The sequence below is a fragment of the Orbicella faveolata genome, unplaced genomic scaffold (assembly GCF_042242905.1).
Source record: "Orbicella faveolata isolate gen_17 unplaced genomic scaffold, um_ofav_v1 contig_25, whole genome shotgun sequence".
In the NCBI taxonomy this organism is placed as follows: Eukaryota; Metazoa; Cnidaria; class Anthozoa; order Scleractinia; family Merulinidae; genus Orbicella; species Orbicella faveolata.
The window spans coordinates 26,537,130-26,565,082 of NW_028301553.1; the positions used below are offsets into that span (position 1 = coordinate 26,537,130).

Below are 27,953 nucleotides of genomic sequence, written 5' to 3' on the forward strand. Positions count from 1 at the left end.
CCATTAACTCGCGGTGAAATTTACGCGTGAATCTCGAAAAAACCCTTGTGTTTCGCAATGCGCTCAAGGCGGAGAGATAATTTTTCTGTAGCTCGGTTTTTCTTGAAGCTGGTCTGGCAAAATGGGGAAGACGAAAAAGGATACGAACGCTAGAGTGGCTGGGCGACGAGAACAAACTGAACAAAAGAAAGCGCGGCGGAGCAAATGTGCATGGATAATATTCCAATGGATCTCAATGAGTTGGGCGATTCATCGGTATCGGACTCAACAAAAGAGTCAATGTAAACATCGCTGTTATAGCTGTCGAGTTCCCAAATTTTTACAGAATCTTTCTGTACTCTTGACTCGATCTTTTCGCCCGCTTGATACGATAGCTATAGCTTCATCCGCGAGGCCAACTTTCGCTTCTTCACTCATTGATGTGTTTTCATTCGTTCTTCGCTTTTTCGAAGTGGTAAACAATGTTTTCCATGGCCCATGTTTACTTATAACGTAATAGAATTACATCTAATACGAAAAATGCTTGGATCTGAATAGCCAGCCAATTCGTGGTATCCATATATTCCCGCGAAAATAGTCTCGGTTGATTGCGTACACGTTATAGGGCTGTCAATCAAGAGGGAACTTTTACTTCCGGCCGTAACGTAAAACCTCCATTTCTCCGCCAATATTGAGTTTTTTTCAATTTTGTTTTCAGAAATTAGAGATTACTCTTCGATCATTACTTTGAACCAAAAATCCAAATTTGAAGAAAATTGCCGATCTGAAGGTATACTGTAACCTTAAGGTACTAGGAAATAACCAGTGAGTTCCCTAAGAACTTTAACCCTAGAAAGGGAAGAAGGGGGAAGGGGAAGGGGAGAGAGCCACACGGGGTGGAGAAATCATCGGGTGGATTATATCAAAATTATATCAAGCAGCAGAGACCACGACTTATCACATCAACAGGGAGCGTAAGAAAACGACGAACGGCAACATCGCTAAACAAAAGGGTTAATGTGCATGAACCACGACGGCTAATGTTTTTAAATTTTCATTTCGAATTTATCGATGTGCCCTAGATTCACTTTCGTGTTAGCTTTGACAGTGGTAAACGAAGTAAATGACTTTAGGGTACCGCGAGATTCGTAGGTAAAATATAAAATCATATTTTAATCGACGTTGTCCTCGGAGTTGCCGTCGTGGTTTCTTAAGCTCCCAATAGAAGACACGGCGCGCCTTATCTTCGACGAACTTCGAAGTGTTTGGAAATGTGGGAAACATTGTCTGGATTGCTTAATATATCTTCTCATTGAAAACTCTGAGACGAAAACAGAGAAAATAAAAATCTAGTTAAACTCTCTCATGGTTATGAATCCTTTGTTTACAACTTGACGAGTTATTGATGATTTTGAGAACGGTTTTTCCCAAATCAAAGCAAGGAGAGGTTTCTAAGGGGAAATTCGATCGGTATTTTCCGATAATAATACCTGCATACGTTAATCATGCAATGGCTTAAAAGGCTTTTTGAGAGGGCAATGCTTATTGTGGGGAAGGGGATTTCATAGAAAGAAAATTGCTTTAAATATTTTGGGGTGAGTCTATTTATATTATAAGAAATGCTCAATAAAATAGCGATATGAAACACAAACACGTTCTGCTGTCCCTAGGCGGACATGTCAAGTCTATGAACATATACTGAAGAGATATTAAAAGAAAAACAAGCCCTCCAACAACCGAATGAAACTTTCACGTCACCAAGTTTGAACTCTTACAACTCACTACCATAATTTAGTGATGGTATTTTAATCTTGACACTTGGAATTCCAGTTTGTCAAACTGTTCTTGCGTTTTTCGAAGAAGCCTTCTTGCAGCTTCAATATCGTCATGGATTGTATCTGGTATCATTCCTTCACTGACTGCTGCCGCATCTAACGAGTAAGATTGAAAAAGTTGTTTCTTAAAGACTTGAATCGGCCTCGGCCGCACATTTGGGAAGGGAGAGAAGGGAAGTCATTTTCCGGTGATTTGAATTGCACGTCACAATGTAAGTAAGATGCTCACCCAAAGTATTAGGTTGTTTGGCCCTTCCTCTCTTTCTGAAAAGGATGTTCCACAATGTTCCAACGAGGAGCAATCCAGCTAATACTCCGAGCGAAATGTACATGAACCTCTTTACGAAAGGAGACGACTCGTCAAGCAGATTGACTTTCCTGGCAGGCATCTGCTGAGTAAGCTTAAAGGCAAAAGAAAACCAGAAAACCACAGCATATAAATCACAGAACTACCTAGATATCAATATCGTAATGAAAGGAGACTAAGAAACTTCGTGGATACTGCTGCTTATGGAACCGCTATCGATTAATGTAGAGATAAACGTGGCTTACTACAGTTTTGATGGATTATAACAGACCAACTCCTAACTCTTTTGAAAAATGTTCCAAGATGTTTTTACGTTCTCTACTTACTGTTTGCTTAAGTCTTCTACCATTCTTTATGAAACGTGAACAATTTAAACGTCAACAAATGGCCAAAATGAACGACCGAGTACCTAAGGAGAGATTGGGCACTAGTAGGTTAGGTAACGTTTTCCTCAAAATCTGCCCGTATGACCCCACCTAAAAATTTCAGGAAATAGAAATTGGCTTTGATTACACATTCATGCAAAGTAAAATAAAAACCTGTAAGGCAGATTTTTTCGCAAACTAAGAAAATATGAAATTTTGCCTATTTCAAAAATAGACGAAAACCGTAGCGCGCTTTACTGAGTCTCGGAAAACTGTAGTAAGCCACCTTAAGTGTAGAGTGCAACTTGTTTACTAAATACATATTTCTACTGTGGTTCTAAGGCGTGGCTTGAGTTTGAATCCCACAGTTTGTAAGTCAGTCGTTCTAAGGATGAGGCGTTAGCGCAATCAATTGCATCATGCGATTGCAAATCAGGGGAAAACAGAGGAAAGCTTTATAAAATGCCACCTAAGACTTAAGTTCAATTTTACAACTTGAATCGTTACCTTGTACGTGGCAGTTATGGTTTGAACCGAACTCCAAATACTTGCACGGTGAAAATTTAATAAACACTCTGCAAGCTCCTTTCTATTTTTGTTGAAGAGAATTCCAATGTCTCTTTGAAGCTCTAACGTTTTGACGGTGTACAGCGATTGCAATTGGTTTCTTGACTGGTAATAGGAAGCTGCATAGCGATCCAGTAACATCCCATTGACCTGTTTTGACTTGACAGCCTGAATCATGTCATCAATTCTCTGGAATACTAAATAAAGGGAAACATGGCTAGAGAGTGTTGAAACACACACCTGAAATCTCTCTGATGTCTGAAAAAAGCGGTACCTACAATGTATATGCTTGCTACTGACACTTATAATACAGCCACCGGATTATAACATCCTTTATAGAGAAACACTCGACTGCTTCTCGTTTTACCCCTAGCCTTCATTAGCGCTCTAACGTATCGCTTCCTGCGGAAGGGGTAACCCTTTTAAACAACAGAGCACAGTCGAGGCTTGTTTAATTGTTAATTACAATTGCTTGTACTCATACTTAACCTGTGGGTTCAGCATCTTCTTCAAGAGCATGCTGGTATTCTGTTCCATTTCCCAACACTGCAACCTAATGGGGATTCCAACAGGATTATTAGGCTACTCAGGCTTACGATATTAACGAAAATGAAATTAAGAAAAAAACATAGGAAGAAGAAGGAGAAGATTAAGAGGAAAAAAAGATACAGTCGTGCTATTTAGAGGAACGAGACAAGGAACAAAGGGAAGAATAACTTGTTTAAAGTATAAAAGAGCCAGCAACAAGCACAACAAGAAGACACGAGCGAAAGTAGTCAAAGTTATTCCATTTTACGCAAAATCAGCATTTTGTGAGCGATCTTTAACCGGTTCAAGTTAAACAGGAAACAGAGCTCGCTACAGCTCCATTGAACTCAAGGTCATTTTTGAATGTAGAAGATCATAATTGATAGGGTCAGATGGAAGGGAATAGGTATATCGAAGATACCCGTATAGAAACATGACGAAAGCCAGCATATCACGCAATGATTTTCTCCTTGCATTGTAATCTAAACTTCGGGGATCCGGGATGATCGATATCTGGCCGATTTGTCGCACACAACCGACTCTCAAGCTACGTTTTCGGACACACAGAGAAAGGTATAATTGAACAAAAACGGCGAGTTGGGATAAAATCAGACCCACCTTTACACCAACGAGGCTACTTGGTTCCAGTTGCAAGGAGAGAGCGGTCAGAGCAGAGGTGATGTTCGCCGTAAACATCGCCATGATGACAAGGCCTAACAGGATCCAGATAATGGAAAAAAGTCGAGCTATGACAGACTTTGGGCATTTGTCGCCATACCTGATGCATACGAAATCCGTTAATAATTTGTAGTACAAGATGGAGGAACACAAAAGCACAACAGCATCAACAGTACTATACGTGTACAGAGCTAGGTCTGTCTTTAAAACCAACTGCAGACTTAGAAATTCGTTGATGGTAGTAAATGATCTACGACTTGTTTCATACTTTTAGAAAGGAATGAAAGGAAGCTTACTTTTCTCGAAACGACAGTTTCATAAACCCGGCCATAGTCGATGAGTGTTCAGCAAAATGATTCAATGATGATATGCTACGCAATGCCAGACGCGGCAGGATTTTTAACGAATACAGGACCGACCATAGAACTGATGCCTGGGCACAAATGTTCTCAATAATGTTTACAGAAACACACCCTTAATGAACTGGTCTATAAACTTGAGGTAATAACACCTTCGTCATAGAACGTTTCTAAGGTGACTTGATTTAATGATAACAGTACGGTGAACAAAAGGTTGTCCTACCCTACTGTGGTCATAGAAATGAAGGACCACCAGAATCCATCCCAAGAACCTCTGATAAATGAACGAGGAAAATCTTCACTATTCCAGTACGTGTCCTATGTATTCCAAAAATTAAAGATACAAATCAATAGTGGCATCTTCAAATGATTCTTTGAGTGCTTATCTGTTGACAACTAAGGCAATTTAATTTACTGTCGTGTGTTCATGCACAGAAAAAATTGAAGTACTGACCACCTGTTAAAGGTGATGACCCAAGTGGAAGGTTGATCGATTGGTTAAAGACCGGACTCACGGCGTAACACTGCGCGCACGTTTTTTCTTAAAGGCTGAATTGTTTTGTGTGTTTGCCCTGCAATTCTGGCGTGCAATGTTGCCTGCAAAATTGCAAGCTTTGAATCCCGTCCTACTTCCTCAATATTACGCGCAAGAATTACAGGGGTGGATACACGTGTGAAAAATGTTGCACGAAATACTGCACGAAATTTTACCCCTTGTTGTGTCCAAGCCTTTTAAAAGGCTCTGAAACTTTAGTCCGGAAATCATGGGTTAAAGTCTAATATTCATCAGTAACTGAAGTTATTTCGTGGTAGCTACTAGTCCTACTCTACGCTTTTAAAGTGACCACCCTCGATCCTGCAAGTTAGGATTCTTAGTTGCTCATGTCCCATTTGCTGCACTTTATTCCTGAAAAGCTCCTCAGTCGATCGTCATTGTCACTCAAAGGGAAAGGATAGTCACAGATTAACCAAGCGAGCCAGCCAGTAAACATTAGAGAGTGAGTGAGAACAATTGTAAAACTGCATCTTTGGAGTCACCTCTCCAGCCTTCTCAGCAAACCTGCAATCTTCCTCTATTCCTTATCAAAGTTTTCTCCAGAAATACATACAATTTGGATTTGGGTACTTCAAAGCACAAAATAAACTTACTAAAGTCTTCAGAAACCTTTGAAAATGATAAGAACATCTCTTCAATACGGACTCCCATTCAATATACTGATACTTGGTATGTCCCCTCGGTGCCCGTATTAAAGAGCATCATTATTTATTTGGTTACTAAACTGCGAGATACTAGCATCAGCATGAAATCTCAATGGTAACTAAAATTACCGTCCTTGTGGACCATACAGACCTTTCCGCACAAACCATGTGTCTGACATGTAAGGAAATAGACAGCTACTTTGAAAGGGAACGTACAACCTACCTAATCATCGCATATAAATATAAAAGTACGTATGTGCATCTTCTAAGCGTCATGAAGCATTTCAAACAAAACTTACCAGCGCCCACATAATGACTCCAGCAATGGCGGTGAGAATGAGAGTAACTACAAACAGTGGCCAAGATTTCAGAACCGCGTCCAAGACAACGTTTATCCCTTTCGTCTCGTCCTCAGTTGTGATAAAATCGGTCCCAGGGTAATCGACGAGTTTTACAAAGGGGAATTCAGTGTACCGTCGGTTTATGGGCTCGAATACTGGAGCAGCGAGATGAACCCTGTTTTGCGACAGCAGATCAATCATTCGAAATTCGCTGTCAACGCGATTTGTTTTTGGGATGTATTTCCACCCGCTAGCATAACTGCAGTCATAAAATACAGACTGATAGAGCGCGTCTCGAATCAATCCATGGAAGTCGTTGTCTAATGATTCATTGGAAGGTGATGTTGTGTATGGAGGCCTCTCGATCCAGGCCAGAAACAAATTTTTGTTTTCCTTGACTTCTTTTTCGTCGCCAGATGTGGACGAGTTACCATTCGCTAAAATAGCTCGAAACTGAGTAGTACCAAGTGCAATGACAATAACCGAAGCCACTGTAAACCACTTAGCTATCATCGTTCTAAAGAAGAAAACAAGTGTAAGTTTCTGTTTCACAGCGAATAATTAGACGAGCAACCAGGGTAAAACATATTAAAACTGGTTGCAAATTTAGGGTAGATGAATAAGCTTTCGACTGCCTACCTAGAGCCTTGGACGAATGATCAAAAAAGACATGAATGAATGAATATAAACAGCAAAAAGTATGGAAAATAAAGAATGAAAATGCATAATTAAAGTGTGACAACGAACGGGAATTTGAATAATGAAAAGAGACTAATTAAAGGAATGGCACACTGTCTTGGTAATGGTCTAGAATTATTGTCTGCCTCATTATAGTCATGGCAGTGTGCCATGACTCGAACGTTTTTCGCACACGATAATGGTATTTGTCAATAACTTAAGAGTCCCTGTCCATAAAAATGGAAAATAACTCGGCAAGGGTCGAAAATTCGATTTCGCTCATATTTTTATGGTAAATAGGCTAGGGCATGACAAAAACTACGGGATAGTTTTTTTGAAAAAATATCCTTTTATTTCAAAGAAATATGCAAATTACCAAATTCCGTTAAAATCGTCATTTCACGCACCATTTTATTAAACAAGTTTGAGAGCCTCGCATGCAAAACCACATCATTCTTCCGTCTTTAAAACACTCAAATATTTTTGTGCAATGTTTAAATGTGTACTGGGTTGATTTTAGGGAATGTTGCGTTGTCTTTTTGGGTGCACAATAATTAAATTTCGAGGACATGTCATTAATTTTCACCATGTGCGAAACCTTCAAATGAACCAAGCTTCTGGTGGTTGAATTGCAGAAGGATGGTCTACAGATTCCTGTAAAAATTTCTTTGGGCAAATGATTGTGAGCGACGCGAGAGCTTTTCAAAGTACGTCAAAAATGCAAGTATTTGACGATCCGTCGTCAAATTTCAATTTACGGGTTAGACGTATATTTTAGCATGCGCCACATAACTTGACCTATGTTAAGCTGAAATAGACACAGAGCTGATAATTTCGAAATTTTCTAACCTTACTTGCTGTGAAAGGCAGGTCCAAAGCCGATTTGACGTGTTTCTAGTCGACCTCTCACCATTCGTCGCACATAAAGCAGATTTTTGCTTTTGTTTACACAAGGTTATCGTCCGATGTACATCGCCTACTGTCAACCTATTATTGGTCGAATACTATGAATCTGTGACCATCTTTCTGCGCATATGAACATCACTGCATCTAAGTCTAAAACGGCTGAGTCATTTGTAGATAGTTGCTTGCTTTGCGCTGCGCCAAAATATTGCGTTTGATCGATTGCTGACCATTGCTGATAAGCGTGTCGGCGCAGCACAATCTTACAGCGGTTATTGTTAGTCACGCAATGCTGTCACGACATATGCTGCACATTTTGATCCATTTTGTATAGAGTACTCTCAGGATAAGTGAAGCAATTTATTCATTGTTCATCTGTTTTGTCATATATATAATGATATATGTGTATATTTATATAATCGTATTCTATAGTGTACGTGGACTCGGTCCAAATCACGTTTGTTGTACGTTCTGATGTTTCAGACAACAGTTGATAAAGCTAGTGCCTGTACTCACTAGAATTTTAAGAAAATCGCCATAAAAAAATTATAGATTAATGAAGCAAGAACTAGCTGAAATAAAAATAGGAAATCACAACGTGTCTAATTCGTGAGAAAAACAGACTAAATTTAATTAGTAATTACGTGACTAAATAGCCCTAGCCATGGCATTTTATTTGGCGTATTTTGTTTGCTTAGTGGCGAGCCATTGGTATGTAACAGAAAATAGAGGACTGTTGTCAATACAGTCCAAAATGATCGTCAGTAAAATATTGTAAATAAAACACCTATTGACCGGTTACCTCCGCGGCCATCATTTGGTCATTCCGATAAGGGTCTCATTATTGTCTTTACCCCTATTAAGCGGCCACCCAAAATTTAAGAACTTTGTTTTGGAAAGGGCGATGGCAGATAAGAGTCTGAAGTTGAAGGTGCATGACGAGTGATAATTCAAACATACGTCTATCATGATTGTATTGAATTGACTCCATGTTCACCAAGAAATTTATAGCCCGATAGTGAAAAATTAAATATTCAAGGTACACCAACCTCTATTTAAGCGGCTAGCCCCATTAAGCGGTCACCACCCATTTCCCCGAGGGTAGCTCACTGTATTACATGTAAACCAAAAATAATTGCATAGCGCGAAAAGACCTAGGTATGAGTTTAGCGTTACAGTATTACGCAGGGGCATGTAGGTAGCAGTGGTCGAGTAAAAGATAACAACAGGGGCAATGGTAAATTATTCATTCTTTTCATTTCTTAATTTAATCTCTTCCTGCTCAACACGATTGTGTGCTCCCAGTGATTTCAAGCCTTACAGAGCCTTACGTATTAGGATAGAAATTGTCCCACCCCTACCCCCAAAAATGGGATGACAGATTTGCGTGACGAACAAGGAACCGCTGCAAGCAAGGATTCAAGCCATCAATCCATGATGATCAAACGTAATATTTTGGTGTAGTGCAAAGCAAGCAACTATCTACGAATGACTTAGCCGTTTTTGACTTAGATGCAGTGGTGATCATATGTGTCGAATGAGGGTCACAGATTCATGGTATTCGACCGTTAAATAAGTTGACAGTTGGCGATGTGCATCGGACGTTCTGTAAACAAAAGCAAACTTCTGCTCTATGTGCGACGAATGGTAAGAGAAACACATCAAATCGGCTTTGGACCTGCCTTTTACAGCAAACGAGATTAGAACATTTCGAAATTATCAGCTCTGTGTCTATTTCAACTTAACATAGGTCAAGTTATGTGGCGCATGCTAAAATATACGTTTAACCCGTAAATTGAAATTTGACGACGATGGTCAAATATTTGCATTTTTGACGTACTTTGAAAAGCTCTCGCGTCGCTCACAATCATTTGCCCAAAGAAATTTTTACAGGAATCTGTAGACCATCCTTCTGCAATTCAACCACCAGAAGCTTGGTTCATTTGAAGGTTTCGCACATGGTGAAAATTAATGACATGTCCTCGAAATTTAATTATTGTGCACCCAAAAAGACAACGCAACATTCCCTAAAATCAACCCAGTACACATTTAAACATTGCACAAAAATATTTGAGTGTTTTAAAGACGGAAGAATGATGTGGTTTTGCATGCGAGGCTCTCAAACTTGTTTAATAAAATGGTGCGTGAAATGACGATTTTAAAGGAATTTGGTAATTTGCATATTTCTTTGAAATAAAAGGATATTTTTTCAAAAAAACTATCCAGTAGTTTTTGTCATGCCCTAGCCCATCTACCATAAGAATATGTGCGAAATCGAATTTTCGACGCTTGCCGCGGAATTAAGAATTTGTCTGATTTTTACGGGCAGGCACTCTCAAGCGTTGTCAAAGTCGATTTGATGGTCATGGGTTGAAACGTTAGGGCCTTTGTTGCAATGCTTGGCATTTCTGACATGTTCTTTTTTCCCGCAGTTGAGGCATCTGCTTGTTTCTCCAATAGGTCGTTTTTACTGCTACGCAGAAAAAAAAAAAAAAATCGAAAACTATGCAGTGGATAAAGTCAAGAAACTGCAGTGTTATTCGAGACTTCTCCAGGCCATATATCTCTGCGTTCTCCCAAACTTTAGATATTCGTCAAAAATTTAGAGAGCCCTATATGGAAACGCCATGTTGGTGGACCTCCTTCGTGCCGATACTTATCTTCTATTTGCATACATCTATTTTCCGATCACAATCGTGCTCACACAGTAGGCTTATAACGTGCTTGCTTTAAAGGTCATAAGAATTCAGCTTTGTGCCTGCCGACTACAACTGAAAAATGACTTCATGAACCAACAATAAATCACTAACTTGCTTTGTTGTTCGGAGTGTTGAATGTTTGGGTTCCTTCCTGTGATAATAGTTCGATGGTCACGTTTTCAAAGCGATCTTCGCTGTTCCCGATTTTTTCGCCGAGAGTGTGAAGGCATTTACCAGTATTCCACATAAGGTAGCGCTGTTTTATTGACGGAAGACTGTTGCAACATAGTTAAGCCCGCAAACATCAAAGGAGCAAACAAAGATGCCAAGATTTATGTTGGAAGGTCCGCGACCGTGCATAATCTTTTGTTTTGCGCTCATACACTATGCATGAATTACACAACCAATACGTTCCTATTGGTTAGTTCCTCAGTACAGAGTAAACAACTATTATGTTTTGTGCACGGTCAAGGCCAAAAAGAAAACAAAAACATACAACAAAGAACTTTGTCGGGTTTCATAACCATTCCCCTCTATATATTGACTATGGTTGCAAAGAACATTTTGATTTCGAAGGTTGCGTAGCAGTGAAAGCAGTGGTAAAATGCAAAACCTAATCATACATTGCTATTTTAATCAATATACCGTTAAAGAACAAATATTGTATATTTTTGGAAAAAACTGTTGTTAGAAACTCTTGATGGAAAAACTCGGTGAACATTTACTTGGCATGTGCTTAGAATAAAGTTATCTCAAAGAGAACGTTTTTCATGAAATTTCGTAGCTGTTGTTATTTTAACTGGAATGGTCATCTTTATTTAGGCTCAATGTATTGACCAAGGGAAAAGCTAAAATGTACTTTAGCTGACCATTTTTCTGGAATAATTTATTGTTATTGATGGTATGTTCTGTTCTTAATATAGAGTTATATTTTCTTCGATGTAAAAACACAGCAGACCTCCTACTTTAGTGAAGATTACAGATGTACAATTTTAGCTTATACTAAATATCTCTTAGTAACATTCCAAAAGAAAAAAAGGTGCTACTAGCGAAAAACCGTTTAGAAGTCGGTTTTATTCAAAAGAACTTTGTAACGCGTACGTTAAAGCCTATGTGAATTAATTTTTGTTATGGAAACTACTGATTACTTAAATATTAAAATATGGAAAAGGGATAACCAGTTGGGCCGCCTTTCTTCTTCCATAAGTAAACCGGAGTTGTTATTTGATAACGATTGCATAACAATCTTTATTTGAGTGTTTCTAAACATTGCTGCAACGTATATTTTAATTCAACTCTGTTAAGACCATTCTTGTAATTTTTATATTGCTCTTGTTGTTTAATTTTGGCCAGACTCTCTTGGAATCATAAAGAAAATGTGAAATGAAAAAGATTTCGACACTGGTATTCGGTCGAAGAAAATTATGGTGATGCCTCTCGTGCGCAAGCGTAGTGCTGCTATGCGTGGGCTGCGCGCGCAACTCCTTACCTAATAAAGAAGAAGCTTTAAAAAGAAGAAGACGTTGTCGTCTATTTGTAAAAGATGGCTTTTCCCCCCAACGTCCCTTTCTTTTACAATACTAATACTCGAATGCGCTCTTTAATCTACGGTTGCTACTAGTTTAAATAACCACTGGCTCCAGCTTCACTTTTTGGAGATTCCTTTTAGTTTAATACTTTCGACAAATAAACCTAATTAGCGGTATCTTAGATCCACTCTCTCCTTCTAGACATTTCTTGCCCGCGGAACAAGCAATAATAAAGAATTATTGAAACATCAGTAATTAAGAGAACCGTGCCAAACATAAAAATAATTGTTTAAAAAGCGTGCTATTCCTTGTCATCTTCTCGCAGCTTTAATCGATGAATCTAAAAAGCAATGACTGAATAGCATGCGTCGGCATATTTTGTCTGAGTCAAGAACTCTGTATAAAATTCCCCGAATACGTCTAAACAGAAAGACGTTTTACTTTGACATTTTGAAGCACCTAGCTCGACAATAGATGACGTTCGGCGTTCACAGAGAGAATATATCCAGCCATCTTGACCTCACGCTTGGTAGATAACCCATGTACATAGAATAGAGGGAGATTGGAATATGAACACTTGCGCAAATTATCGTGGAATTGATCGTCTTTGGTAGCAGAGAAAACATAATTGCTATCTCGCTATCTCCAGAGATGTAAAATAACAAACAGTTCAAAGATCACGAAGCGAGGACCCAAGCAATTCTTGGTTGGCATATTTACCTGAAAAATAGAATGTTTGCATTTCCAATCCTGGACTTCTTGTCGCAAATCTCGACAACACTAAATGCACACTCCAAAAAACACCTGTTTTTGCCGTATGACTCTTACAAAATTTATCTCGCTTATTGAAACCGGTTTTGAGACCTCCTAAGGGGCCAATATTGGCCATCCTAATATGTCTGGTTGCTCCCATGGGGAGAACACGCGAATTCTATAAACAGCTAGGCCAGCAGTTCCTTAAAATCATTTTTCAGTTGCTAAATGTATCTTTTTTTGAGAAAAGAAGCGATGTCGACTATAGATAACCTCTTCGAATGTTTACGAACGGCAGTCGTGTTTTGGACAGGTTCAGACCCTGCTTGGTACAGACTAGCATAAAATTATATCAAATATTATCAAGGGCAAAAGACATAGCTAGCACACCTCCATCTCCCCCACTTCCCCCCGTCAGGGTAAAGAAAACCTTAAGCGCACTAGATTGGGGGCTAAAGCTAAAAGACGAAAAGATAAATTAAAAGCTCCGTCCTGAGAAAATACCTGAAATTAATGAGGGTAAAAGCAAAGGCTCTGCGCTACGCATTTGTGGCTTTCGACCTGTAATTGAAGAGGTAAATGACTCTGAATAGAGGCCGGAAATTTGGCATATTTTCCTATTGCTGTTTGTTAAATTTTTCGATTCAGTTTTCGATGATAAACTCACATTCGAAGTTTATACTCTGACGGGTGCATTTGAATTTCGTATTCATAAATTGTAAACCCACAGTGGGCCTCCTTGTTAAAGGCAAATATTATTTGACCACTTCCTAAAATGTAAACGACCGATGTAATCTTCACTTATCAATGAGTTACAATGTCGTAATTATTGCGCCTGTTTCCAAAACCAAAACATGTCATAAAACTATCACTTTGGAAAGTTTTTCTAAAAAATACCTTCTTACTGCTACTGGAACTGCCCGGTAAAATACTGTCGTTTGAATCAGTTAGTTAACACGCAAAGGTTAACTCTTTCTTGATGGTCTGATATATATTCAACAAACTGATTACAGTAATATAATGAATTTCCTTGAATGATAAGGATCTTATTCCATACCACTAGCCGTCACATTTTAGTCGCTAGGTTTCGCAAAAATGTCTCACGTTGGGAAATATGCCACGGAAATGGAATTAATTAAAAGGCTTTCAGTCGGTTTTTTATTCAAATGGTATAAAGTTAACAAAAATAATACCTTAGTTCCGTTACCTTGGTAACCGTGCACCTGTCGTTATGTGGATTGTGATGATTGCTTGAATTAAGCTTTTTCAAATAAATGTGTAAAGGATAAAACAGAAACGGGACTTCCAAAGAATTACGAAATTTCAGTGAAACTCCTTCAATCGCTAATAAAGATGCAATCTTATCGACGTTTTTCTGCTGTCATGGAGTTCTAACCTATCAAATATTTTATGTGAGGGGATGAGAGATTTTTCAAATTTGAGACAGATATCAGTTGTTGATTCTGTTGAATTTGTGTTAAATACAGTTCTGCGATCTTATGATGGACCAAATACTCATGCCTCAAGTTGCATAACCTATCCTAGGAATGGCCCTCGAGATAAGCTCCAGGATCGTTCACAGTTTTCCCTATCTTTATTAAAAAAGTATTTCAAAAAGGCTTTTAATTCATAATCCCATGATTCATAATAAATTTTTTTTTCAGGGTATTTTTTAGCAAAATGTTTATTTAATGAATTTAGTTTCTTGATTGTCACTTTTTCTTGTTTTCTTGTCACTTAACGTATTTTGCAAACCTTATGCGCATAATTGTCGATCTACTTATAACGCAAAAACTGACCCATACATTTACTTGACAATCACATCCGACGAAGTCGACACGTCATTTATTAATTTCGCTAATTTTTGTGTTGAAAATATTCCCTCAAGAATTACTTATTCGATTTCAGGGTACTGTCAATTTAGTTTCGAAGTGAATATAGTCAAGCGATAATGGATTACATGGACTAAGCGCTATTTTGCCTGCAGCGATTGGAGAAAATTCATATAAATGCAAAATAACTGAATAACACCTGTTTACAGCTTCAGGTGACTGACTCTAGATCTCGTTTGACTTGTTTTTAAGACATGTCCAAACAAAAGCGACATGAAATGCCCCAGATTAGGAAAAATATTTACTCAGTACAAAATGTTTTCGTAAGGCCCGAAAGTTGCAACTTGTTCGTAAGAAATTGGTAAAACAGTCTCCATCAAATTTTGAAAACGAAATGGAGTAACAAGCTCTGACCTCAGGCAGATAAGAGTAATAAAAAAGTAATAAAGCAATGATTAGGAGAGGGCGTAGCGTATTTGCTCGGCTCCCTTGTATCTAGACACTTTCTAATCGTAACTTGTTATATAATAACTTCGGTTACCAGAATTTTTTTCTTAGACAAACATAGCTAAAAGGACTAGATATACGCTAATAAAAGAGATCAGAGCTTGAAGATAAAACAAAAATATTTTCACTCCATCAAATGCTTGTTTTTCTCAAATAAACATTCAAAGTCGTGAAAATCGTCGCATGGTAATAAGTAGGAAATAAAAAATACACACATTTGTGCAGTCAAAGTTTGTCTACTGATAGATAAGAGCTGACGACTTTAGGGTAGTTAAATTATGTCTCAAAGAGAGGACTCGAATATGGTACTCTCTCGTTTCAAACTTTCTTACTTGAATTACAAAATTATGAACTACATATATCCATACCCTCTTGGCAGCTGACTTAAAACGCCTTGGTTGGTGCTTGCATCTTATCAAGACCTAGAATTAAAATGGAGGTATTATAAAACTAATTAAGTAGCATAATAATTCGTAAAAGAAACTTGAACAAAATTACTGTACTTCTGTATTGTAGATTCTAGTCGCAGGCTGTTCATCATCGACAAATGAAACACATTCATATCCGATTAAATGCGGGTTATATATAATCGTCGTAAAAGCGAAAGAAAGCGACACTCTCTAGATATCATCACTTTTCACCTGTCATTTATTCCCCTTGTTTGAACGTCGGGTACGTATTAATTAACATTTTTTGAAAGAGAATCACAAAATTTTCATAATTTTCTCGGCGCAGCACACGTCAGCAAAAAGCAATCCATACTTTATCACCGGTACCTTGACAAAAATGGGCAATTGTTTTATTAAAGAGATCCATTGCCTAGCTTTCCTTTATTTTTACTTTATAGCAAGAATTTGGCTGATTAGGCGTTAATTTTGCCACAAGGAAAGCACTAATGATCTTTTGGACCATTATTTTGACGGGCTAGTAAGGAAGGTAAAACGTCAACTCAGTGGTTAAAATGTAGCAAATCCCTAAAAAAATTGTCAGAAGCGAAGCTTTAAGAAAAAATGTTGATGTATTTGCCAAGTTAAGAAAGAACTGACAAAATTATTAGCCATCACAAATGCTTGAAAATTCTCACGAAAACAAAAATACATGGAAATTTAAGTGTACCTGTTATCGGAGCAAAACAGCTTGCGCTTCATTAATTTTTTATTGTATTAAAATGAAACTGTTAATAATAGGCGAAATAGTAAATTTAAATATGGATTAAGATAAGCGTTAAGCAAAGTCATACTTTAAAGTGCCACTAACCCCCCAAATTTTTTTTCGCTGATATAAATTTCCTTTTTCTCCTGATCACCACTGCGAAAAAATTATCGTTGTAGCTATTTTCGTCAGTTTTCTATGAATTTTCAGAGTTTGTGAATTTGCCCTTTTCCATGTTCACGACCGAGGAATAGCGGAGAATGGGACGAGTTGGCTTTTGACGTCACTTCGGGAATAACAATATTTTGTTTCTGAGAAGAATGTATGCGAACATGCGATAGTGTGTGTCAAAATCGTTGCAGAATGCAAGGAAGATATGTTGTTGGAGGCTGTAGCAATACAGGATGCGTAGAATAGAGTATTCCTCTTCATTCAATGCCTCTATCTCGATGAAACTCTACCAGAAACGAGAAAAAGACCAAAGAAGTGGGCTGATCTGTGCGAAGGTAAAGCCGGGTAGCCATTGAGGATTTCTTCGATCTCGGGTTCGCCGCTACTATAAAAACCTAGAGATTTTCATGGCCTCTATATTCTTTTCTTTCTCTAGTGGGAAGCTTGAAATTGTCAAGGTACTGCATAAGACACGAATTTGGGATAAGCTGGAAGCCATCTGACTATTTCGAGCGTAAACGATCCTCCGACGCGAGTCCCAGACGAAACTATAGGTGACGAAATTACACCGTAAATTAAACGCATCGCGTTTTGAAATAGAGACTTGTCTAAACGAATAGTAAACTAAACCTACGTTCTACAACGACGGGAAGAAGATTGTTGAGGCTTCGATTGGTGAACTAGCTATGTATTTGTGGATTTTAATAAAAACACACGCATGCCGGAGGTCGCCTGTAATCTGGCCGTGTTTCTCAATGGCCATGCCGAATACAAAATTGTTTTGCTCTTTGAGTTTCGTTTTTGAGGAACGAAATACATCTAAATTACAAACTTAGAATGGATCAAGCATTTATAAATATATGAGGAAAGTGAAATAAAACGATTAAGATTCGACCCTATAGCTACCGACGGAGATTGTTGTGCTGAAAGAAGAATGCGCTTGTCAGTCAACCGAAACGCAAACTAATAAGTCGAGGACTCCCAGGTTATTAGCGTGCGTAAAATGGACATTTCATTCAAAATAACAGTGAAGTAGAAATGTGTTCATTTAACTGAAAGTATTCTGAACCTCTTTTCAAGATCTTGTCGAAGGATTTTCCATGATTTCACTAGAACGGAATATGCAAATTTGCGTAGCTTGTGTTCGTACACGGTAATTGAATATGCATATACTACGGTCGGTCGACAGTAACGAAGCGAATAAGTTACCTCACCTTCGAATATTGTTTGCCGACATCTCTGCCTATTTCGGGGCAAATTAATATTTGAATGTAAAAGTGTTTTGTCACTCCGAAATTTGCACGTTCCGTAAAGTCAAATTACCAACTCTTCGTGTTCATTGACATCTTTATAACTCTTTAAGAGCTGTAAGCTAACTCTTCAGTCATTGTTTGTACCTTTATAGCCCAAATGGACCGGCAAATTGTCCATCCCGGCCTAAATATAATTATACAACGCGGTGATCTCGACTGGCAACCCGCACTTCGAAATGGAAAAAAAAATATACTTCGCAGCCGTGCAAATCGTAGCTAGACTCCGAATGGTAATGCTAGATGATACAGTTCTTTCACTTAAAGTTCTCGTCCAGTTTTGATAAAATATGAATCACAAATAACCCGAAAATGTTTTGACTGCCCTCGAAGCTCAGTCAAAAGTCTCTTGAGTGTTTTAACCCAGTTCCCGAAGTGACGTCACTAGTAGCCCGACCCAGATCCCACTTTGCGCGGTCGTGAACATAGAAATTACATGTTTAAACGCCTGTAGAAACGCAGGGATTTTATCAATCGAGATAATGTTGTCGCTGAAGTAATCAGGGAAACTAGTAGATTTTATTGAAGGAAAAAAATTTTGGGGGTTAGTGGCACTTTAAAGATGAAAAAGAGTGGCGATCTCATTACCTGAAATTTACGTTACCTCCTATAGGTAAACAAAATCGGAAAGTCAGAGGCGATATTTGAAAAAGGAGCATAACGCTTGTTATAATAACAAAAAAAAAAAAGCAAAGGGAAACGCTAAGAATTGAAAGTTGTGTTGATAGAAATAAAAGTGGCAAGTGGATTTGAATAATAATCAATAATTACCTCATGCTGTTCCGAATTGGATGCTGTTAAACAACAAAAAAAGATGGCTTGCTTACGTAACTTGTATTTCGAGTTATGGATGCACGCGGGAAGTTTAGAGAGTACGAGAGAAGCGTAAGCCGTTGTTCGAGGCGTAGCCGAATGCAGCTGTAGCTTCTTGACTAGCTGTTCTCCAAACGCATCATCATGTACCTATCACAATAGTTCAGTGTCTCAATTCAGTCAGTATGTAACGCGTGTCTGGAAAATGCAAATTGTCAGTGGTATAAATAAAGTAATTTATGTTAAATCCACTACAGGTGTAATTCAAATAATGAACCTTACTTTTTTGCCAAAAGGTATTTCGAAGGATGAAAACAAAACAGTGAGATCTTTGTTTGAGCGATTGCCACTTCCTGTTGTATTTTTTTAAACGAGACTGTTGTAAAGAACTTAAGGCAATAACAATTTTTAGGATAAGTGTAAGGCCTCCGAAAAGAGTTTCACTGAAAAGCTTGATTGAAAAGGATTATCTTAAATAACTACAAAACTGCAAATTCAAATTAAAAAAATCAATCAATCAATCAATCAATGACACCACTCTTTGAAAGAGGATCAGTTGGAAAAAAAAAAACAAAACAAACAAACAAACAATCATCTGGGTCACCGCCAGATTGAGGGGGCGGCTATTTGGTTTTTACACTTTAGAAATTAAAAGGTGAATAGAATTTAACGGCTTAGAACGGCAAATCAACACATACTTTCCAGATAGCTTATGCTGACAAAAGCGAAGAGATACCATGATAAACTGAAACAGTTTTGAGGGAGTGAAAGTGCATCTCAATAACTCTGTTCCATATTATTTGAGTAACGTCTTCTAAAGGTAAGTTGACTATGATAATTTGCAGTTTACTTCTCCAATAAATATGGGTCGGAAAATGTCGCGAAAGCTTTTTTTCATTTGGTTAAAAGCTAAGGCAAAAAAAAACTAAGGGACCAGTAATTGTGCTACCACCTGTCCTCGTAAAAAGGGAATGAAATTTGGAAGTAGTCAAAATAGTATAAGAGAAACGACGATAACGCCCCTGATTCCGTTAAGCAAAACAACCACTTACACATGAGGGATCACATCGAGTCAAAGATTGAACCCGTAGGCGTATTTGAAGTATGAAGGACTCACACTTCTTCTGCTATATGTTGCTATCACAAGGCATTCTCGAGATCAGTCTACATTGACTGGTGGAAAAAAAAAGTGGAGCGTTTTACGTTCAGTTGCCCTGCTAGCCATGTAAGTAGCGCTAACAGCAGCTTAAGAATGGCTGACTGTTAGGATCGAGAACCGCCGGTCAACGACCCATTTAGCAAAATGCTCATATTTTGCCCAAAGATACCCTTAGGTGACCTAATTCTAAAAATCATATTTCAAGGTTCCAGCGAATTTTTATTTTTCAGAAATTCGCGAAAATTTGAAAGCGCGGTCAAAGTGCGGTTTTTCGTGTAATAAAATGACCGAAATAAGGTGCGAGGACGAAGCGCTGGTAAAGTCTTAAAATAAATTCAATTGACTTCAAACTTCACACAAGTGTGGAACAACCACTCTAATTTATTCCTCGTTTTAAACTAATCTCAGAGATGTTGATATAGTGGTTTTCCGAACCCTTCTAAAAACACCTATGAAGCGTGTGAAAAATAACGGCAAAATATAGGTCATGTTTAACAGCATAAAAATGCATCTGGTACCTCACTTTCCGATTATTTTACTTTACAGCCTAGAAATATCATTATTAAACATATATCATGCCAAGTTTCATGCTCGAACTCGCAGTATTTCCCTTTGAGAAAAATGAAAATCTATGTCAATGTGTTGGGCGCAAATAACACAATAATTATACACGAACAAGAGACAAATCAGTTTCAACGGCGAAAGTAAAAGGCCATCATTCATTAAAATCCCGTCAATTCACTGCTATCAGTAGAAACATAATGTCCACTACATAAAAACTATTTTTAGACGTTTTCGAAACATTGCGCGTTAACTTTGTTTAATTTCCTGTCCGCCGTCATGTCTAGTCTGTCATCGCGTGTATTTCCTTAATGTAAACAACACTGTGAATGGTTTTCACGACAAACGTAACAGATTTCCTGTAACCTTAATGTTTTCGGTTCACCAAAACGCTTTAAGTTCGTTAAGACACAATAATGGGTCAACTTTGAATGCTGTTTAGCATTAAGGACGTTAAACGACTGTAAATTAATCGAGTTGAAATATCTTGAAGAAAATCAAAATCGCGCCCTTATTTTAACTTGGCAAACAGCCGACCTCCGTTCAAGTTCAAGAAGTCGAGAGGTTAATTCGGCAATGTATTACCGGTACAACAACAAAATCAAACCGCGGTCATCAAAAGTGTAAGTTTAAAAGTGTAGTGGCAAGTCCCAAATAAATTTCGCCTTTCTAAAATGGAAACAAGAAGTGAAACGCTCTGACCCGAAACAAATAAACAAAATATTAATACGACTAATTTAATCCGAAAATGTTACAGAAAACATACCTAAAAGCCGTCGATTCCCCTCAATACCACTCCACATTGCCTTAAAGAGCCCAAGCTTTCTGCTGTAAGAATCAGGGGCCTCAGGAATCTGTTTTTATCATATCGGCAACCATGCTGCGTGGCTGATATTCGAGACTCAGTAAAAGTTGTCACACAACCGTACGAGCAGCCCAGTCACGCTTTCACTGCTCTTGCACAAATGTTCAACATTTCGCAATTTACATAAACCGATTACAAGTTTAAAGTAGTGACAGTAGATTGAAATGCGCTTCTTAAAGCTGACCTATCCAGGAGCAATTATTTCTTGTTCTTGAATGGCTCTTAGTTGTAGCTACAGTCGGGAAGGGAGGGGGGGCGGGAGGGGGTACTCCTGGAAATTTCGGATATCTGTATGCCGTGGAAGATTAAGTGGTCTCCAGCTCTTAACGCCAACACTGACACACCAGATGATTCTCGAAGTATCACAGGGATCACTAAGCTAAATAATTTTGAGTTTAGCTCCGCTGAGTCAATTACCTGTAGGCGCGCATATTGCATTGACCGTGGACAGGTGGAAAAACAGTTAAACCGGAAAAGCCTGGTGCACATTGTAATTTAGCGTTGTCCAACACGCAATCGGACAGGTTGTAATGCTAATCGTATTTGACAGAATCTCAAGTTTTCTTTCGACACATACTGGGGTGACATACTCCTAGATGGGCGTGGCCGGGAGCCATGAGTCAAGCCAGTCAACTCGCAAAGGTTAACAGAAGAGTGATAGTGAACCACTGGTGGAAGGACTGCAGATTGTCCCTACGCTTTACCCTGATAGGCCTCTGTTTTATTCTAATGAACTGATGCTGTGACAATGATGCCATTTAGCTTTATGAACATTCTAATGGTCGAGGGTTTCTTTTGCAGTATAAAAAAATCATAAATAAGTAGTTCTTTGTGAAAAACTATTTTCAGGAAAGTAAGCTGTTTGGGAGATCTATGTTTTCAGATGTTCTAGAGTGATTAGTTTGTTAAGGCACTGTTGCACTGCGTCTACGCGCAGTGTCGGAAACAAAATGCATTAGATCATCTAATTTTAAGTCGATAAAGGTAAATTAATCGTTGCAGCGAATTTGGAAAGGGTGACTCAAATCAAAAGGGTGATTCAAACCTCGTTCCTAGAGTCTCTCATCTTACCGCCCGACTGGAGTACGCTCCAGGGTGCGGTAAGATGAGAGACCCTAGAAACGAGGTTGAGACGATTCGGCCATGAGTTTTTCCTCTAAACGGTCTTCCTCCTCTACTCCCTCTCCCTCTCTACAAGAATTTAACGATCCTCCCCGCCCCGAAAAACTAGCAGCTGAAAAAGACGAATATTATAAGGATCCTGGGCTCTGCGCATTTCCCGCGCCACCATTTCGGCGTCAAGCTTTCGGCCTGTCGTTTGACCAGTGCAGAATTTTGCCATAAGATACGAGTGCTGCTTGTCACTGACTGCCCTGAGAGCCCAACCCTCTTTTGAAACAACAAGGGCTTCTTGGTGACCTATTGTGGCTTTGAGTAACGCGCCAACCCTTGCTCCAAGCAGGGTTTGTAGCACATTTTGGCTAAGTCCATAAGGGAATGTCTCTCCAGTGACTGAGTATATTTCTCCAGAGACAAGTGCCTCTCTAAAGTGGACAGGTTATGAAAGACACGAATGCAGCTGCCTTGAAGACATTAATACACCCCTGCCATGCATGGTTACTATCCATGGAAGCATCACCAGACGCTTTCTCGGTCACACCCGTTGATAATGGCACCGATGTTGGGGTCGCTGTGTTCGTGCCTTTTTAGAAAATGACCTGAAGTCTCCTTTAGAGAACGATGTTTCCAGCAGAAATAAAGAAAGAGCGATGTCTGACTAAATTGCAAAAGAAACCCTTGACAATTAGCATGTTCGTAAAGCTAAATAGTATTATTGTCACAGCATCAGTTCATTAGAATAAAACAGAGGCCTATCAGGGTAAAGCGTAGGGACAATCTGCAGTCCTTCCACCAGTGGTTCACTATCACTCTTCTGTTAAGCTTTGCGAGTTGACTGACTTGACTCATGGCTCCCGGTCACACCCATCTAGGAGTATGTCACCCCAGTATGTGTCGAAAGAAAACTTGAGATTCTGTCAAATACGATTAGCATTACAACCTGATCGATTGCGTGTTGGACAACGCTAAATTACAATGTGCACCAGGCTTTTCCGGTTTAACTGTTTTTCCACCTGTCCACGGTCAATGCAATATGCGCGCCAACAGGTAATTGACTCAGCGGAGCTAAACTCAAAATTATTTAGCTTAGTGATCCCTGTGATACTTCGAGAATCATCTGGTGTGTCAGTGTTGGCGTTAAGAGCTGGAGACCACTTAATCTTCCACGGCATACAGATATCCGAAATTTCCAGGAGTACCCCCTCCCGCCCCCCCTCCCTTCCCGACTGTAGCTACAACTAAGAGCCATTCAAGAACAAGAAATAATTGCTCCTGGATAGGTCAGCTTTAAGAAGCGCATTTCAATCTACTGTCACTACTTTAAACTTGTAATCGGTTTATGTAAATTGCGAAATGTTGAACATTTGTGCAAGAGCAGTGAAAGCGTGACTGGGCTGCTCGTACGGTTGTGTGACAACTTTTACTGAGTCTCGAATATCAGCCACGCAGCATGGTTGCCGATATGATAAAAACAGATTCCTGAGGCCCCTGATTCTTACAGCAGAAAGCTTGGGCTCTTTAAGGCAATGTGGAGTGGTATTGAGGGGAATCGACGGCTTTTAGGTATGTTTTCTGTAACATTTTCGGATTAAATTAGTCGTATTAATATTTTGTTTATTTGTTTCGGGGCAGAGCGTTTCACTTCTTGTTTCCATTTTAGAAAGGCGAAATTTATTTGGGACTTGCCACTACACTTTTAAACTTACACTTTTGTGACCTCGGTTTGATTTTGTTGTTGTACCGGTAATACATTGCCGAATTAACCTCTCGACTTCTTGAACTTGAACGGAGGTCGGCTGTTTGCCAAGTTAAAATAAGGGCGCGATTTTGATTTGCTTCAAGATATTTCAACTCGATTAATTTACAGTCGTTTAACGTCCTTAATGCTAAACAGCATTCAAAGTTGACCCATTATTGTGTCTTAACGAACTTAAAGCGTTTTGGTGAACCGAAAACATTAAGGTTACAGGAAATCTCTTGCGTTTGTCGTGAAAACCATTCACAGTGTTGTTTACATTAAGGAAATACACGCGATGACAGACTAGACATGACGGCGGACAGGAAATTAAACAAAGTTAACGCGCAATGTTTCGAAAACGTCTAAAAACAGTTTCTATGTAGTGGACATTATGTTTCTACTGATAGCAGTGAATTGACGGGATTTTAATGAATGATGGCCTTTTACTTTCGCCGTTGAAACTGATTTGTCTCTTGTTCGTGTATAATTATTGTGTTATTTGCGCCCAACACATTGACATAGATTTTCATTTTTCTCAAAGGGAAATACTGCGAGTTCGAGCATGAAACTTGGCATGATATATGTTTAATAATGATATTTCTAGGCTGTAAAGTAAAATAATCGGAAAGTGAGGTACCAGATGCATTTTTATGCTGTTAAACATGACCTATATTTTGCCGTTATTTTTCACACGCTTCATAGGTGTTTTTAGAAGGGTTCGGAAAACCACTATATCAACATCTCTGAGATTAGTTTAAAACGAGGAATAAATTAGAGTGGTTGTTCCACACTTGTGTGAAGTTTGAAGTCAATTGAATTTATTTTAAGACTTTACCAGCGCTTCGTCCTCGCACCTTATTTCGGTCATTTTATTACACGAAAAACCGCACTTTGACCGCGCTTTCAAATTTTCGCGAATTTCTGAAAAATAAAAATTCGCTGGAACCTTGAAATATGATTTTTAGAATTAGGTCACCTAAGGGTATCTTTGGGCAAAATATGAGCATTTTGCCAAATGGGTCGTTGATCGGCGGTTCTCGATCCTAACAGTCAGCCATTCTTAATTGACTCTTCGAGAAAACAAAGAAGCTTACTATATGTTCTTACTATGTTTGATCTCTTAATTGAGGATGTTTTCAAGTGAAGATTGTATATCCTATATCTTAAAAGTTGCAATACGATCATCGCAGGGATGACTCTCCCCTTTCCCTGATTTTCTCTTGATACGATGAAGAACAGGAAGTTTTTAATCAACCAGTCGATGAAATAACGAATATCGTGTATCTTTAATTGTTGGAAAACCGCCCTCACGTTAGTTTTATCAATGGGAATTTTCTCTCAGCTGCGACTTAACACAAGCCCTTGAAGAACAGATCAGTCCAAATCCAATATGTGGAAATGTAAAATTGGCGCCGAAACTTGCGAAGCCCGATCGAAGAACATGAAGACAGACAAACGAATACAACGTATTATTTCTTGTTTTTTTTTTTTTAAATTTTTCATTGCGAATCTGAATGCTAGTACTCATGGGTACATGAAATGCATAACTGCAAAGAATTACATTTATATCGTCTGACTAGAATCGCATGCGACTATTTAGAGCCAACATAATATTGTACTACATCCGTTATGGTTGAAATGGTAGAGAACTGTGTGGCCCTTTGTCGTTGGGACAATTATTTGCTTTTTCATTTGGTTTTTGCATGCAGTATTGCTGAATGGTACTTCATCGGTTGAAATAGAGGTGGACCAAATCAGTTATTGAACAGAGTTAACAAAAAAAGAAAATAACTAGGTGAACAGACGAAAAGGAAGGCGTCCCTACCAAACAGATCAGATATAGAAACGGCCTCTTAAGATGCAGGGGTGGGAAAAGGGTTTCCTTCTGGGCGACTGAGAATTACACCGGGCGAGTGCATTTTTGAGGGTCATTCGCCTGAACCGCGGGTATTGTCAAAATTTGGTTTCTAGCATTAATTGATGATGTTTTAATCTTGAAACTGTGAATTCCAGTTTGTCAATCAGTTCTTGGGTTTGTCGAAGAACCCGTCTTGTTACTTCGAGATCATTTTGGATTGCGTCTACTGTATACGTAATTCCTCCAATGACTGCAGGTCCTGACAAGACAGATGAAAAGAAAGTTATTTTAAGACTTTCCCCAGCACTCATGTTACCAAGGACTAGAAGTCCCTCAGGGATATTTTCAGCAGCTGATTCTTTTTCGTGAATATTAAAGTAACAGTTATATAACCAGTGCCTAATTTCTTTGGTTTAATGTATTGGTTGTATTCAATGGATTTTTATTCGTTTTCATGCAGCCTCTCAGCTTTAGTTCATTTTAGTGCTCCAATTATTTTGGGGCAATTTTGCATTAAAGGTATCCGATTTGTGGTCATTAAAAAAAAAAAAAAAAGAACAAGGGCGCACGGTCTTAAAGAAAACTTCACGATTCATCAATAAAGAGGCATTAATATTATCCAATATTTTAACTAGTCTATTTAATCCGTCATGAATAAACGTTTGTGGGGAGTGAAAGCCAGATTGAACGACAGTGTACAGAAAACCGACGCATACCGACAGATTACTTGACGAATCATCCTACAACCCGACTTCACACAAAGCCACGACTACAAAGACTTTGACGAGACGAGCGCAACTAGTTTGTGACACACCGGACAGCTTACGTGACGAAAACAGATACCTTGAACGTGTTTTTCACAAAAACAACTACAACGCTGACTTTATTAGACGAAACATTTACCGACCTACTGAAGCTGACGTTACGAACAGGAACCCTACACCTGTTACTACAGTGACTATACCTTACATTAAGGGCACTTCTGAGACCATCTCGCGGATCTTACAGCCCTACAACATTCGTGTAGCGCACAAACCTACAACTACGTTACGACACTTACTGACCAACGTGAAAGACAGAGACGAACCTAACGACAGACAGGGAGCAGTTTACAAGATCAAATGCTCCGACTGCCAGGCTTCCTACATTGGTGAGACTGGCAGAAACCTTAACACGAGACTGACTGAACACAAACGAGCCACGAGAAATGGTGATGCCAACAATCACATTGCTGTACATCATCAACTGACAAACCACAACATTGACAGGGACTCTGCCCAGAGCTTAACCTACAGTACAAACTATTTTCAACGACTGACTCTGGAAAGCTGGTACACTAACCTAGAACAAACGCCTCTTAACAGATGTCAACAACTACCGGCGCCTTACAAACGACTTATCCACGACAGAAACGAAACCGACAAACGGACTTCTAACCGACCGACTTAACAATACACGGACCAAAACCGACCTACTTGACTAACAATAGACGGATCGAAACCCACCAATGACTGATGACAAACTATACACGAGTCTTTCAGCCAATACCATCATGGCTATACTGACCAATCACGTTCAACGGACCAGACTTATAACCGTGATTAATTTATCTCCATACTAACAGACCAAAAAAACTACTTACAATGCAAAATACTTACAATACAATGCTTACATTCCCTACATCAGTAATAGTTACACGAAACATCCTACATACAATTGCGTTACATTCCTTTCTTTACAGTACTTACACCACAGTTACAGTACAGCATTTATCAACTACTTACTTTGTTATACTTGCAAACTGCGTGATTATGATGGTTTAATGTAAAATCCCCATATAGTGCTAACCAACGGAGGTCAAGAAGGAAGACTGGATTTACTTTGGTTTCGGAGCCAAGTTTAAATTTTAAAATATTTTAACCTTACCTCTCCTGTTTGTTCGCAGCAACTAACTATCCACGGGGCTGTTTTTTTTTTTTCCTAGTATTGCGATTCAAAGTATTGTTAATCCACCAAATGACTGGTTTTAAACTTTCTGTTTTCGAGGCAAGTATTGTATCAGAGATAATCAAGGAGGGGGGAGTGAATGGATATTTCAAAACGATCCCTGAGATGATCGTCTTGCAACGTCTTATTCGTCTTATTCT

The 27,953-nt window shown here is 38.8% G+C and overlaps 1 protein-coding gene across 1 annotated transcript; it reads right to left on the minus strand.

The window, feature by feature from the left end:
• Positions 1-685: 685 nt before the first annotated feature.
• On the minus strand, positions 686-15,724 carry LOC110063120 (uncharacterized). The gene is made up of 9 exons (XM_020770067.2): positions 15,564-15,724; positions 15,429-15,482; positions 6,118-6,676; positions 4,842-4,936; positions 4,200-4,359; positions 3,543-3,606; positions 2,994-3,250; positions 2,044-2,215; positions 686-1,910 (listed from the first exon to the last, which is right to left on the minus strand). The coding sequence occupies exons 3-9, from the start codon at positions 6,670-6,672 to the stop codon at positions 1,771-1,773; spliced, it is 1,443 nt and encodes a 480-aa protein (XP_020625726.2). The 5' UTR covers positions 6,673-6,676; positions 15,429-15,482; positions 15,564-15,724; the 3' UTR covers positions 686-1,770.
• Positions 15,725-27,953: the final 12,229 nt, after the last annotated feature.

Excerpts from the sequence above, each read along its gene's own strand:
- LOC110063120 (XM_020770067.2), bottom strand. The coding sequence starts at position 6,672 with ATGATAGCTAAGTGGTTTACAGTGGCTTCGGTTATTGTCATTGCACTT. Across the intron at positions 3,251-3,542 it reads AGAAGATGCTGAACCCACAG|TATTCCAGAGAATTGATGAC; the intron begins GTTAAGTATGAG and ends CCCTTTATTTAG. Across the intron at positions 2,216-2,993 it reads CCATAACTGCCACGTACAAG|CTTACTCAGCAGATGCCTGC; the intron begins GTAACGATTCAA and ends TTTGCCTTTAAG.